The sequence below is a fragment of the Tachysurus vachellii genome, chromosome 14, assembly GCF_030014155.1.
Source record: "Tachysurus vachellii isolate PV-2020 chromosome 14, HZAU_Pvac_v1, whole genome shotgun sequence".
Taxonomy (NCBI): Eukaryota; Metazoa; Chordata; class Actinopteri; order Siluriformes; family Bagridae; genus Tachysurus; species Tachysurus vachellii.
Genome location: NC_083473.1, coordinates 14,678,305 through 14,694,578, shown reverse-complemented (window position 1 = coordinate 14,694,578; position 16,274 = coordinate 14,678,305). Strand labels below are relative to the sequence as shown.

Genomic DNA, 16,274 nt, shown 5'->3' with positions numbered 1-16,274 from the left:
TAAAGGTGCTCACACCAAATGGAACTGTATAAACCAAAGTGATTTTAACTGTCGGCCCTGAATAATGACTTTATTAACACTAAAATTCTGAAAAGGACAGCATTATTATTCGATTATTAACCTTTCCCACCAATTAGAAAAGATTCTGGTAATGTCAGAGTTAAACTCTTTTTTCTTTAGGAAGCACTTTAAAATATGCCTCTATCTGTACTGAGTCGGTGTATTGAGTCAGACGAAAACTATTTAAAGCAACACACAAAATCGGAAAACACGTACACATAAATTAACAGCACTGCAACACAGATATAGCTCTTGCCTTGATTGTATAGCGGTAGGCTAACATTGTGGTAAACGTTTTCAAGGGCTAAAATAAAAATGAAACTTTGGAGAAGGTATTTGGCTACGTCCTACACCGCAAATTGTCGTACTTAATGCGATATAGCAAAAATAGTACGCATGTTGTAGTAAGATACAGGATTATCTGGTGCGTAAAAGCGATAAACATAAAACAAACCCAGACAACTTCTCCATGCCAACCACAACTTTGCGTTTATGTAAAGTTGAGCCTTCATGTGAAAACCTTTTTGTATTTATTCAGACTGGGGTATTTTTTTTTAGAAAGCAGAGTCTTTAGATTGGAGTTGTGAAAACTGCAGTAAATCCAAGAGTCAAATATATAAATGTATATGAAACCTCAGGTGGCGTACTATTCTGTATTAAGTACAGTAGTGTGAGGTTTTGGATGTAGCCGAGAAGCTGTCTACAGGCCTTCAGTTCCTTGACCAGGAAAATTTCCGTCAACTTTGGCCCGCGTCAGTGCACGGCGACAGACTGCAGTGTAGCCGGGCCGCTCAGCGTGTCGCTTGGGTTGGCCGGACTGCTTTGGCCGGTTGCCGTGTGAGGGGATGTGGGGCTTAGAGACTGTGGAGAGTTCGAGAGAAACGCGGGCAGGTGGGGGGGCATCGGCTTGATGGGCACCGGAACGGCGGGCAAACTCTGCGCTCCGTGGCACAGCGACTTGATAGGCACGCCATATGCGCCGTAATCGCTTGCCACGGAAATGGGCGCAGCGCTCTCAAGAGCTCCCGCGCCATACACATGCGGCCAGGCTGTGGCGAGCTGACCGTGTAACGGGTAACCGGCAGACATGGAAGGCATTGTGGAAAAGGCCAGGCCGCCGGGCACCTTGTAATCGCGCGCGATGATGTTCTCAATAGCGAACGGGTGCTTGAAGGTAGACGGCGGAGGTGTGGTCAGGTTGTAGGCGGGTACATGTGGCAGGTGCGCTCCAGTGGCGGCCAGCGCGCTCAGACGCAGCTTTGCATGCTGTTGCTGCAGGTAATGTGCAGCTTCTGAAGGCTTGCTCGGTGCCAAAGGGTCCGATGAGAGCACCTTGAAGCGCTTGCGACGCCGAAGAAAACTGCCGTTTTCAAACATGTCGCCGCAGTTCGGGTGCAGCGCCCAGAAACTGCCTTTGCCCGGCTGATCTGGCCGCCGAGGGATCTTGATGAAACAGTCGTTGAAGGATAGATTGTGCCTCAGTGAGTTCTGCCATCGCTGTGTATTCTCGCGGTAGTACGGGAAGCGGTCCATGATGAATTTGTAGATCTCGCTAAGCGGCAGCATCTTCTCGGGGCAGCTCTGGATCGCCATGGCCGTCAGAGAGATGTACGAATAGGGAGGTTTTTGGTCGCTGTAAGTGTTTCTGCCCGGGCGAGGCATCCTCTTGACTAAATCAGCTGTCGAAATTAACAAATCTTAAAGCGAGGCACGAGCATAAAACAACAGAAAAGGAGCAATTTACCGGCTGCCGCTTGTCCAAGTTTCAAGGCGCTAAAAGTTGGGAGTCCGATGCTGCAGCATTCGCTGTTTATGTGAGGCTTCGCTGCTGTCGCGGGTGTAAAAAAAAAACAAGTCTGCCCCTTTAGATGAGTTGTAGATAAGCTTTAGCCTATAAGCAAATGGCGAACAGTTTTCTCTTCCCGAGTCAGACGAATAGACTAGATACCCTCTCTTCTTGCTTGATAAGGTGAGCTAAGTGCCTGCCTCCATGGCCTTCCTCGAACCATCTGATAGTTTTATGTGGTGACATGAGCAGAAAAGACCCCCGGAGCGGCGCTTCATTAATGTGCCACTTCTTTGCTATCACATGACAATCGCCTTGGGAGGAGGAGGAGGATGAGGGGTGGGTGGGAGAGAGGCATAATCTGGTTTCATTTACACCTATTTACACGGACACCTTGGGCCAATAGGAATCATTTCCATTTGAAGACAGAGCAAAGGGGGTGAAAAGGCTCGGCAAACCGGAATTGAACTGCGATGGCACCCAGTAACAGTGTGTGAAGGTATGCGCTAACCTTTCTGTGGGCTTCGCAGGGTGCTTGGTCTGCAATTCACGCGTACAAATGGAGCTACTAAGCAATGGGATGTTTGACATGGAAATTGGCTGGCACTAGCTCTCAGTTTGCATTGTATTGTTAAGGCTATTTTTTTCGGTTTTCTGTCACTACAGAGTTCGCATGACTTTTGCTTTGCGCTTTGTTACGGCTCTTCGGAGCAAAATGCCAATTGCATCGACAAACAAATTTGACACTATCTATACCACGAGGAGATACTGTGCATTTGCATTTGAATCTGTTGTTTGTCTAGTTATTTAATATACCGCATTAGCAGCATAAACCAAAACATATTTCACCCGCATGCTCATTTCTTAAATGTTTATTACAAACAAGAGCTCATACTTTGCAGCCGTTCAAAAAAAAGTCATGTAGTAAAATCAATTAATTAATGTAACTGAAATTGGAAATGTATGCGATCCAAAAAAAAAACATAATCTCTCCATAGATCTTTAAATATTAGAGAGGCTCATTATTTCTGTTTTAAATGCGCGTGCACATCCCACGATATTAAGCGCAACACACGGGCACTCGAAAAACCTCTTCATAATAAAAAGGATAGCAAGCATAAATGTAAAGAAACAAAGTATTTGAAAGACAGCATTTGAAATACACAGACTAAAGTACATAAATCAACAATAATAAATACACAATAAAATGCAATAATTGTTGCAAATTAAGGGGGATAATTATGCCCACCAACCTTCCCTGAAACACAAAAAGTTATTTTAATGGTAATATATAGTATTACTAAACATATTAAAATACTCTAATAAAGTTTGAGATAAATGTAAGAACTGAAATTTGGTACTTGGCTACGATTTAATATGCGGGATTAGAAGTGGTGCGCAAAAGCATATGCACAAACATCTATACAAAATAAACACAAAACCTCATTGAAACGAAACTTCATGATGCCAGGCAGTCTTTTGTATTCTTGTAAAACAAATTGAAAAGTACTTCAGAAATGCAAATAAAGCCTTTAGGGTGGCGTTGCGAAAACTGTATAAAATATCCATAAGTCAATTATGTGAATGCGAAAACCAAATGGAAGCCTATTTTGAGCAATGGCCATTCAAGCTTTATTTTCCAGAGCTCACCAAGGGCCACCTTTCCGCTTGGTGGATTTGCAATACGAGGGACCACACACGCGCTCGCGGATTTGCTCATAATTTATGCAAATGTTCTTCCATAAATCCACAATGCGACCCTTCAGCTCTCTGACAGATCACGAACAGAATCGGTCACCCAAGTGATTGCAAGTTAAAATACAAGGTTTATTCTGACGCATTTTTAATAGTAGCAGTTTGCAAATTGTGACTGGGGAGTCTAAAAAAGAAAAGCCCCGATGGAAAAAAAATGAAGAGGCAGTTAATATTTAAAAAACAACGAGAAAGTAGAGGAAAGCCGTATAGTTTCCTGGGTTGCAACACAATCTCCGTGTCAGCAACACTTTCCACTTTCCGGGATAGGAAGTCAGCTCCACGCTGCGACTTTAGCACGGCGCTTTTTACATGTCACCATTTCTTTCTCCCTTCATGAAGTAAGTCTTTTAACGTGTCATTCCCCTGTTTGTGTATTGACAGAAAAGGGCCAAAGGATTCCGATTTTCCAGGCTTTTCTTTCCACAAGAAGTCTTCCAAGCAGTCCCGGCGACGTCGATCAAGCCAAGCCTTTTGTGAAATAGCAAGTATTCTTTAGTAAACCTGTCACTTCACACCAGCCTTACCAATGTAAAAAATATAGACTATATATATATATATATATATATATATATATATATATGTATATATATATATATATATATATATATATATATATATATATATATATATATATATATGTGTGTGTGTGTGTGTGTGTGTGTGTGTATGTGTGTGTGCGTGTGTGTGTAACCGTTTTTATATATTTATTTGTTTGTTTGTTTGTTTGATTATTTATTTATTTGTTTATTTATGAGCAACTGGTTCGGGACAAAACAATCCTGTTTCCAAAAAAAAAAAAATTAAGACAGATTAGTCGGCAGCTGTCATACAAAAACTAATTTACGAATTAAACAAAGTATTTCATATTGCCAAAAAACTCATATTTGCGCAGTTAACTTTTATTTTTTTTGTTTGTTTGTTTGTTTATTTGTTTTTAAAACTTCTTTGAACTTCTATTATTTTTTTCTTAAAGTTATACATCTGAACCCTAAGAATGACACCCAGCTTCTCACCCGCCTCCTCCTCTTCGTCATTCCAACTTGGGAATTGGGGTAACAGCAGTAGATCAACTGTACAATGCGTGCGTGAGTTTGGTCATTTGTAGGCGCTGAACAAAAGCTGCGCTAAGCCAAATTGCGCTGCACTTGTGAACTGGGACTCCGGCCTTAAGTATCTTTTACAGCGGGGGTGTGTGTGAAGGTGTTGCGGGTAGGCCATAACAATTTTGTATGCGTCCAAAAAAGAGGAAAAAAAAACAAAGGCACTCTCTGCAACCATCTCAAAGTCGAGTAGTGAGGCGTAACATTCCCAGGGCGACGGGACACAAAAGCTTAAGGTCACGGGGATGAAAAGGGGAATCAAACAGCCACTTTCACACGTCTGCCGTCCATGGCCACTAAGCCAGCACAATGCCAGACAAATGCTGCTCAAAGAGAAGTGAGCACATTCGTTCTGTAATGTGGCGAATGATAGCAAAACAGACTCATTATATGGCATACCAGCGATGGGATGTGCGGTACCACCCATATGCCCGAGGATAGATGAGTCGACGGTTATAGATCAGGGACCCAGCAAGAAGAGCTCAACACATGAACAAAGAGGAACGAAACCGAATTATACAGCATTAAAAGAGCTTCAAATCCCGCCAAGTAAAAAAAAAAAATCAATCAATCAATTAATAATAATAATGAAAGAAAAACTACAGTATTTACTACTATTACTGCTGCTAATAGCAATCTAATAATAGAAGAAATTCTACATTATATAAGATAAATTATATCTGATATATATATATATATATATATATATATATATATATATATATATATATATATATATATATATATGCTGTAGTTCTGTATAAAGTATTATTATTGTTATTATTATTGTTGTTGTTGTTGTTGTTGTTTATTTGTATTTTTTTATTTATTGCTACATAGTACTGATAAACTGTAAACTGTAGTTCTAAACTAAGCAAACGAGGATTTGTCTACGGCCTATAAACTGTTATTGAGATTATTTTACCTTAAAGGGCTGTGGCGATTTCTCCTCCCGTGCGATGGACTACTCCGCAATTACACGCATAATTTGTAAGGAACCCTATGAATATTCAGAAGAATGTCAATTAATTATAAGACGTCTTATTGGGATGTCTTATTTGGAAGGTAATTATTCTCCTATCCCGTCCCACACAACACAAATTTAAAGAGAAATTGAAATATGATTGAATAACAAATAGGTAAAGCGCATAGAAGCCAATAATTTGGCCGTTTTGCTGTAGGTGGGATGCAGTTCATTTCCCTCAAAGGTTAGCAGGATAAACACGAGGGCTGGCCCATATAGCGACTCCCATATTAGTATGCATGTAAAATTAATTAGCTGCTTCTCGGCGACATCAAACGAAGTACCTGGGAGAACAGCGCCTCCAGGGCATGGCCAACATATGCTGGGATTATACTTAATGGACTAATTACACGAATTAGACATTCATTATACAGCACATCAGGTGTAAAGTGTGTCTCAGATGAGCATGGGGTGGGACGGTGGGGCATCAAGAGGGGGTTTACAAAAAGCCAGGTCAAGACTCATTTGTCTTAAAAATCTTTTTTGTCCAGAAACTGCATCAAAGGAACCGAACAGGGGAAAAACAATCCGAAAAATACGAGTTTGTTATTTGTTAACATATTTTTACATTTTACACAGTATTTTGTGAGAAAATGCTAAAAACGTGTAATAACCTATTTTCGTTTATTTCCCATTATTAAGTAAATTAACTTATAGTGTAGCTTTATAAGGCATATAGCTTAACGTATAAAGTCAACGATGGACAAAGCTTTTAAAAACAAAGCTTGTGTTAATGCTGTTTTTGTGTGTGTGTTTTGCTCTGTAAGCAGCAGTTCCTTAGTTTGGCCATCAGGTGGGGGCAGCTACTGTGTGGTAAAAGGGAAAAAGTCATACCATTAATAAATAAATAAATAAATAAATAATAAAATAAACCACCAATAAATACAATAATACCCATAGAAGCATTCTAGTTTTTACATATGTACAGTAGTCTTTTTAAAATATTGAAAGATCACCAGGAAAAATCAAGCATTGCACAAACATTCCAATAGAAAGAGATTCAGTACCATGGAAAGTTCCATACCTCATATCACACTTGTGAACATTTGTAATCTTTTTAAATATCATCATGTTCCCATTCTTAATTTAAATTGTATGCCAGTGTAACAAGTGTCAAACTGAAAGAGAAAAACAGCATATGAAAGGCAAACACATCTGGCACTCCTCAATAGAGTAGATACAGATTGTTGCACAGCTGGGCATTGATGTAAGACTGAACGACACCTTGTCTATGAGCATGTACTGTGTGTAAATCGATAACTGTATGTGCATGTATGTCTGTGCATATGTGATGTGTTTGCTAAAAGATGCTGCTAACATGGGTTGTGAGGCGTCTAGAATCTTCCCAGTTCAGTGAGTCCATATGGAGAGAAACAGCAGGACTGATGAGCACTACACCTGGGTTCAGGGTTTGGGCTATCAAGTGTGACTAGGAACAAGGGGACTTCCCTACCCTGCCCCCCCGCATAATTCATTGCAGTCAGGGTGCTCTCCTTAGGTTTGGTGATGGATGACACTGATCCTGAGAAAAAGCTATCCATGCTCAGGCTGCTGACTGATAGCAGTTCACTATAAACTAGCTCCTCTCACTGTGAGCAGCTGGCAAGATAAGAAAACCCCAAAACTGGTGGCATGAAAGGCAACTTTTCAACATAAGGTACAGAATGAAGATCATGGACACTGACAGCATTGATGCTTTCAAACTTCACACAAAGCTGATCAGATGACACTCCAGGTCTAATAAACTGAAATACTTTCAAATCTTGTACAGAGAAGTGCTAATGAATAATTATATGAGCTGATTAAAATCCATGCAATGAGTCACCTTTGTCATAAAATATTCTTATTCTTTTGAAAAATGAAACAAAATGTAAAAAAATATATAAAAGGGTATATTGTGTGAAAAATGTATGAATTAGAGTGGTTTTATTAGATCTTGGCTGATTTCATAGAGAATAAAACTATGAAAGTGTGCTTTGAAATTGATAATAATGGGTGTAGTGTAAAATAGGAGGTGGTCTAATGAACAGCGTACAGAGACACATAGTAGGTAGTCCGTGTGCTTTCAACTTGCATGCATGTGTGAGCACACACACATGCTCTCTCGCTCTCTCTCTCTCTCTCTCTCTCTCTCTCTCTCTCTCTCTCTCCTTCTCTCTCTCGCTCAAATTAAATTTGTTATCCACAACAAACACTAAATTTACACCTCATTACACATTGATCTGTGCTAAGAGTGCATGCAAGAGTCTTTTAATGGCATAAGAACAATTTCTTTCACTTCATAAAACCTTTGGCAAACCCCAGTTTGCTTTAGACATATGCTGAGATTACAACCACCAATTTAGAATCTTTGTACAGTTTGTGCCAAGGCCATTATTCCTTAAGTCAATGTCAAAGGCACATTTGCCTAATGGTATCTTATTAACACATTGTACCACGCCAATATGAGGCTCCTCTTGTAAGGCTCGTCTCTTCTTTTTAGGCACTTTAGTAAATAGTATGGCCTCATCTGATGATGAACCCTTTTAATTTGGTCAGGAGTGGCGATGACACAGTAGATCTTATGTGTTTCATTGAGAACCTTGATAATGAGGAGGAGGCACTTAGCCAACTGGGACCAGACTTTCATCTCCAGTATCTGGGGACAACCTACTCTCTCAGGGCAATCCTCATTCCTGTTAAAGATCACAGACACATGCCACACACCAGCACCTAATTTGTGTGTTTAGGACTTTGTAAAGAGTAACAAGAATTGAGTGCATAACTTAAATGTCCTACTGTAGACTGGGTTACTCCAGAGTCTTGTTGATGTACTATATAAATGGAGGCCTGGAAAAGCTCTTCACAGAGTGAACAACTGACCTTTGACATAAAATGTGTTTTTATTTGCATGTATTTTGACTTCAAGTAATGCATTTCAGTCTTGGTACTATTTAAAATTCTGGATTTCGGTCTAATTTCACAGCAGTGAGAGTATCATGGATATCTGACAGCTGATTGCAAATTCAACGGACAAGGCTTATGTCCATTATGTCTGACACATAGTAGTCCAAGTCTGACATTTAATGTGTGAGGAAATCACACCTAGCTAGCAAGACTTTAGACATATTTAGGCAGATTTATTTTTAATGCTGCCTTTGTTAAACTGGCTTATTATACAAGATGATATTTGTTAAAGGATAGGCAGAAGACAAGATCATTTTGTTTGAAAGAATAAAAGCACAGTAATATCTGACAGGTTTTCCCACACCACCACATACATTTGAAATACCATGGTTAAATCTTTAAGCTGCTATTCTTGTTTTTTTTTGTGTGTCAAAGTCAGTGCACAATTTGAATTATAATAATGGAGTTTTCGCACATTATGACAAAGTGGAACTTGTGTAATAGATACTGTACAGCAACACTTGCCTAGCCACTCATTTCCTTGTCTGCTGCTGTCTATGTTTATGAGTGAGCATCACTTTAAGCTGTTAGGGCCTGTCACAGACATTCAAATACTTTAATTGGCTTTGATTTACATCAGTCTGAATTAACAGCATTTCCACTGTAGAGCAAAATTAAGGGCCTCCCAGTAAATCATGAAGCCGTTAATAAGGCCATACAAACAGTCAACTAAGCATGACAAGGCTTTTCTCTGGTCCTCATGAGTTGACCAGCTCTGCATGCCTCCTGCTGCAAGGTAATATCCATGACATTTTTGCATGCACTAATTCATTTGTTTAATAAGGAGACAAGCAAACAACGAGCCAGTAATGAGGTATGCTATGAGAATGGCAGAAAGGTCTTATTAATCTGTAACTAATCAAAAGACAGGGTGCCATACCAGCCCCACGAAGTACACTGTGTATTGGACCTTGTTTGTTTTGGATTTGTTCACTTAAATAAACCTTTGCATATGGAAACTCACTTCACTCTTGACTTGGCTGTATCAAGATGGCGTGTTGGTAAAGAATACTAATATTGACTGTGATATACTAAAGGTATCTTCATGCTGTTTAATCATTCTAGTGGCCTACCGTGCCTCTGAAAGCCTGACAGAGAGAAATTCCCCAATGCATATATTACTTTTAAAGGCAAAGTCATATTATTCTGTCGAGAAAATGCTGTCTACAGCTGGAGCACTAAGAGAAGGAGTGAGCATAGTGTTGGGTCTTCATCCATATGGAAATTTTAAAATAAATCAAAACTCAAAGGTGTCTTACTTATAAAGAATTTTTTAGCTGAGGAATTGATAAAGATCTGATTTAAGATTGAAAATATGCACTATAAACAGATTTTCTAGTGAGCACTAGCTGATGTAGTGCACATATGCATAATCATACTTCTAATTAATTCCTTATGCATTTCACCAACCTGAACACAATTAGATGAATTGATCAGGTCAACCATGTAGTGCATTTGTAATTAATTAAATAAGAAGGTTCCCAGAACACAGAGTAGTTCTAGAGAGACCCATCCCCTTGTTACAGTATGTCCACCTTAAATAGAAGAGAGGGAACAGTCCAAAGACCAGCTACAAATCACACAGCCATATTTCAGTTGTCCTGCATTTAACAAAAATACAGTCACAGAATAATAGGAAAATATATTAGTAAAATTATATAAGATTCTAAAACATGTCTCTTACACCCTCTTACCATCATAAATCATGTGTGTTCAAGCACAAAAACATGGATATCAATAAATGTATATATATATATATATATATATATATATATATATATATATATATATATATATATATATATATATATAAAATACATTTCATATATTTATATTTCTATGCTGAGACTAATATTTAATGCTTTGTTGCAGAGCCCCGATAACAAGAACAGATGAAAATGGCACTGAACAACCACAATTTGAATAGGCAATCTTAAAGGTCAAGACATCTTCTATTTACGGTTTATGTGCGATACAATCACAGGTTATGGTTCAACGGATTTACTCCCCCTTTAGATATAATCATGATGTACGGTCTATTCATCTAATTGCTATGCACGTAATGAAATGGTCTGCTACGAGTGTCTAAATTGCCAAGAGTAGCAGTAACGAGAGGGTGCAAATCTCTTTGGCTCAATGATTGGAAATTAACGTCAGAATTCTATTTGCCATTTTATATTCCAATTTAAAATGGCATACATGAAATGTATCACCAAAAAACAACAGTGTTAAAAAGAAAATGTGCAGGAAACTAGTCAGCAATGAACGCTGAATACTGTATTCATCTATAAACAAAATCTATAGCTTTATGTAAGCCAGTAAAAGTACCATATATACATTAGTGCTTATTTCATTATTTGGTCTGTTCACTGGCTTTTAATATGGACTATGAAAACAGAGCACATTTATTTGTATGAAATAAACAAAACATCCAGCCCAATAATACCTGAGGAGGGCATTACATTCGGAGATTGTAATCTCTTATCTGAACACAGAAGCACACATTTTGAATCCTGTGACTAATCTGCTTCTAATAAAGTTCTAAATTTATACGTAGTAGAATTTAATACCATTTGCACTACAATATCCTCAGAGACGTCAGAGCGGCCGTGCAGCAGCGGAATATTCTCCTGGGGTTATGAGCAGAAAACCAGAGCGCGAAGATCTGACAAAATGTCAAGTGCCACTGGATAGCAGAAAATACCCGTGTCTCTGTCTGACTTGTGGCCCACTGCGCCTTTAAGGGCCTAACTTCAATAGTTAGGGAAATGTCCAATTCCCCTATCTGGACAAAAACCATTATGAGCCCAAATAATTGACTTTCAAAAACCTGTTACCTTAGCAACAGACAAGTCATGGGTAGTGGGGAAAACATGAGCTCACCTGTGGAAAGCTTTATGAATTTATGAAGAAAATGAAGAAACTTCACTCACATTTCATGACAACACGAATTAATTGTATTATTTTAATAGTAAACTGAAGTAACGCATATAATTTAAAATTCAATAGGTTAATAGTGGAACAGTCCTGAACTTTTGTTACTGTCTGTTGAGTCACTTGTAGTTGGAGGACTGGTTACACTAAACTGCTTTTAGGTGAGGATTACTGAGTCAATATGTGTATGTTGCCCCATGATGGACAGGAATCCAACTAATGGTGTATTTCTGCACTTACACCTGAGATGAATAAATGAATTAGAAGATATCTATACCAATTAAATGTCATGCATGCTCTTTTAGATATAAGCCTTAGAGCTTTTTATACACTACTAAACTGCAAAAAGCCATCACAACAGCAGCCATGTTGATCACTCATCAGGGTTTAACTATGCCTTTAACTGTTTTGCAAATTGGTCCAATTAAGTCCATTAAACTGCTTATTAACCAAATGAACACTGATTACAAAAAAAGCCTCTTTCAGGGGTGCACTGGAAATTAACCAGTTACTGAAATGATTACCGTAATGTGAAGGAGTCTGGCAGTGTTAAATTGAGTCACCAGGGCTTTGCTTCATTACTGTGTTGTAGGTTCTGTGGTTTCTGATGAGTGGCAGCTCACTAAACCATGTGTGAGCACAGATTACTGTGGATTCAGTTTAACATTATAAATCACTGACTGACCTATTAGTAATGTAATGATGCTGAAAAGAATTAGTATTGTAAAAATGTGCATATAACATGAGGTGAATTGCATGACTGAACAGAAGACATACAGAAAAGCCCTAAATTTAAACCACTTAAAGTGGTAATATAAGCTAAAATCCCACACTGGGAAAAAAAAAAGATCTGAAAATAATTATGACTATTTAATTTTTTTTAGTTATGCAAGAAATATGATGGAGGAATACACAGAATACTGTACATATTATGTCACGATAAAAGCCACATCCCTATTTGTATAAAGTAGTGAATGATTTTGTTATTGAATATTAAAAAGAGGTTACAACAGTGTAACACTAATAATAAATATGGGATATTAACAGGGAAAAAATGTCTCAGAACAGCTTGGAACACCAGGCTCTCAGAAAGCTCTGTGGGACCCGTGGTCTCATTTTTATAGTTTGTTGCAGCAGTTACAGATTGAGGCCAACAAACATTTGGGTAGAGTCTAGTTCTAGCATCGTAAAGATGTTATTTTGGGTTCCTTGTTGTGATGAATGTCATGTATAAGTTACAAAAATACAATGTTATGGTTATATAGATAATACAACAATTAACATTTTATGAAGCTTATTTAAAAAAAATTCAGAATAGAGCTTATCTCCTAAAATATAATCATTTTCTAATAGCTCAGACCCAGCCTGCTGATTAACACTGGCGTGAGATAAAAGCTTTTCACTGGTCATATAACAATATAAAGTACAATTTAATGTCAATATCTAAATGTATATCACACTACCCCAGAGTGAAAATGATATAGGTATAGAGTATCAGCCATCAAATGATGTGATCATTCTTTACCATACAGCATGAAATAGTGTTATAAGTAGCCAGTTATACTGAAACCACAGTTTTGAGAATATAAGCTCTAATAAATAAATAGAATAAGAACTAAGCAAGGAATAAAACAAGGTTTGTTATTGTAGAAAAATAGTGCCAGTTTGATGTGGTGCAGCCCAACACACACTGTCCTGCAAACAGAATACAGTTTATTTTCTTGTAGTGATGTTTAACGTTGTGATACATCCGTGAAACAGCTTGGTTTCTCTCAACACTTACATTACAACAGCTATAAAGAGTCATTCCCTCATCACCCTCTTTTTCTCTCTATCTTGAAAAGAAGAAATGTAGCTTGTGATGTCAGAGAGAAACCTGAAGATCTCCTTTACAGGTCTCTGTGTAAGTTATTACTATAGAAATGCTATTGCACTGGAACAAGGAAATAACTTAATTACAGAAATAATACTAGAGCTGTAACAAAATTAATCAACACCAAGAACCATTTTTTAAAGGTTGCATATTTCTTCCCTGTGGTCAAAAAAAAGTGAAGTGTCATTAAGTCAAAAATAGTGGCATTAAAAATAATAAATGGGGGGAAAAAATCAGACCTCCTCCATGTAGCAATTAGCTAAGCACCATTATTGTGTAGTAGTATGTGCTGAGACTGGCACGAACGCTTTGGCTGACACTTATGTGTTTGATAAGCCAAGCCTAATTAGACACACTCCAGTTTAATTGTGGAAACCTGACTTTGTTGTTAAAGCTCAACTGGGAGCAAAGGCTTGAGCTCTCTGTAATTCATAATGATGGGAAATTCAGAGAAATCAGATGTGCAGCATGTCCAAAAAAAAAGTCAGCACTCTGTTTAAGCAGTGACATTTCATCCAACTGCTAAAATTCATATGTATTACACTTTAAAACATTCAGGTTTTAAATAGTACAAGAATTTAGATAAATTAATATCATAAGGTTATAGGCACACTCTAAAACACATATGTATAGTTTTACTAAAATATTTTGTTTTTAATCTAAACATGATTTCATTGCTCATAGTAAATTTAATTTCAACAAGCTTAATTAAGCTTAATTTAATTAATTGTCTAAATTATTTAGAGTGAGTGTGATCAATTTGTGTAGTATCTTAATCCAATCTAATCTTGCGAGGACGTAGGCAATGGCAGGAAGAAATAAGTATAGTATTAAATTAACCTCATTAAATCATGTGCAGCAAAATAATGCAGTGTGTAATGGCACTGCCTCACGCCAGGCATCCCAAGGCTCAATCCTGAGCTTAGGTAAGAGTGCAGGGTTCAACTTTATTCAGGACCTAAATATATGATCAAATATATGAACAAATTTATTTTTACTATCTAAAAAAATTGTGCACAAACAAATTGTAAATTGTTAATGTACACTTTAGATTTTTTTTTTTAAATATTTAATATTTATTTATTTTTTTACTGTAGCTCTTTATCAGTTAAAAGGCCTTAATATGATGAGGTGAAAATAAAATCAGCAAAGTAATGCTGAAAAAAAGCTGAAGAAAAGCATCCTTCCATTAATTTGAAGCAGAGTATGACATCACTTAACTATAATATACAGCGGAAATGTATATGAGGCATTTGAACATTACTGTGTGTATGTATTTAAACCTCGTTAATGAATCTCTACAGGAGCTAAACCAACTCTGATAATACAGCTCAATAAATGAGGTCAGGAAAAAGCATTTCATTTTGGGTGTCAACATGATTAATCATACCCAAAAAAAGATACTGAGACCCAGTCAAGGTGGCGATAAAGAAAGCATTTTGCATCTCAGCAGTCCTGGCAACAAGACAAGCAGTTAAGTGAGCCAACCCATGCAACAGTATGAATATTTAATTAATAATTAGTCATGTAATTCCTCCTCAGGAATTATTATCCCTAGAACTGGTTTGTGAATTTAATTATTAGCAGCCTTTTTGTTTCCATGTCCCCCTCATTACTGTCAGGATTGATATAACATAAACTTCATTAAAAATTAAAGTAAGAGTCTTAATTACAAGGCTACCCTGACTGAAGTTAGAATTAGCCAACTCAGTGATGTGCAAATGAGAGCATTATTTAAGAAACACGCTGGAAGTAGTTATGCTAATTTAGAGGGTTCACAGTAGCAGACCTTTTCACTTGCAGTTGCATATTCATTAAACACACTATGCAAATTTAATGTAGCAGTCTTAGTAATGCCTTGTTAATTTATTCAGATTTATTGAGTACGACTTGTAAAAAGTACCAATTTAATTACTCGATCTCCTTGGGAAGGTAGCAGGATATGGCTGAGGTTTTTAAACTGTGTAAATCAGAATTATTGTGCTTTGATGGAGAAAAGGGGGGATAAGAGGACACTGTTTTAATAACCAGGTTTAATAGACGTATTTGATTTACTTAAGATGCACACTAAGGAGAACATCACTTAAGTCCTTCTCACGGAGGGTGAAGGTAGGGAAGTGTGTGAAAATTGTTTTGGCCAAAGATATGAATGAGGAAGCAGGTTCTTATGACATTACTGACAAAGAAATGAATAAATAATGGTCAGCAGAGCAGCTTCAGTCCCTTAGATGCATCTAACAACTGCAGAGATAAAGCACACTGTAACAAATGGCACGTAATTATCTGTAGTCAAACAGACTTGTCTCAATCCAAGCAATTTCCTAAAGCAAATCACTAACGAAAAAAAATTGCTGCAATGTAATTCTGCAAAACCAGTTTAGTATACCATCTAATAAAACGAACACTGTCAAACAATTAAAATTCAGGCACATATTTCTTTTTCTCGCCAAACTGTTTTGTTCATTTGCCTTTCTGTGCAAACATCCCCATGGGAGGCAAGTTAGAATGCAGGCTTGAATCTGTATGACTCTTTCATTGGATTTACAGCTTGTTTTTTTGTCTTAGGGATTTCTTTGAGCTGATGGCTGACACATCTAAAGAAAACATCCACCAAAAACACAACTTTTATCTTCCTTCATCTTCAAATGCATTTTGACTTTACTCTATACTGACACTTCAAAACAGACATTAAATAGAAAACACCCGACTGTATTTTTTCCCAGATCTGAATAAGTCCAACTTGTCTACTCCAAACTTAAATCCATGACTGGTTGTTAATGACTGGATGCTGGTCTC

General features: G+C 37.5%; 1 protein-coding gene across 1 annotated transcript; it reads right to left on the bottom strand.

Moving 5' to 3' along the window:
• Positions 1–813: 813 nt before the first annotated feature.
• foxb1a (forkhead box B1a) lies at positions 814–1,722 on the bottom strand. The gene has a single exon (XM_060887167.1). It carries the CDS (start codon positions 1,720–1,722, stop codon positions 814–816), a length of 909 nt encoding a protein of 302 aa, XP_060743150.1.
• Positions 1,723–16,274: the final 14,552 nt, after the last annotated feature.

Excerpts from the sequence above, each read along its gene's own strand:
- foxb1a (XM_060887167.1), bottom strand. The coding sequence starts at position 1,722 with ATGCCTCGCCCGGGCAGAAACACTTACAGCGACCAAAAACCTCCCTAT.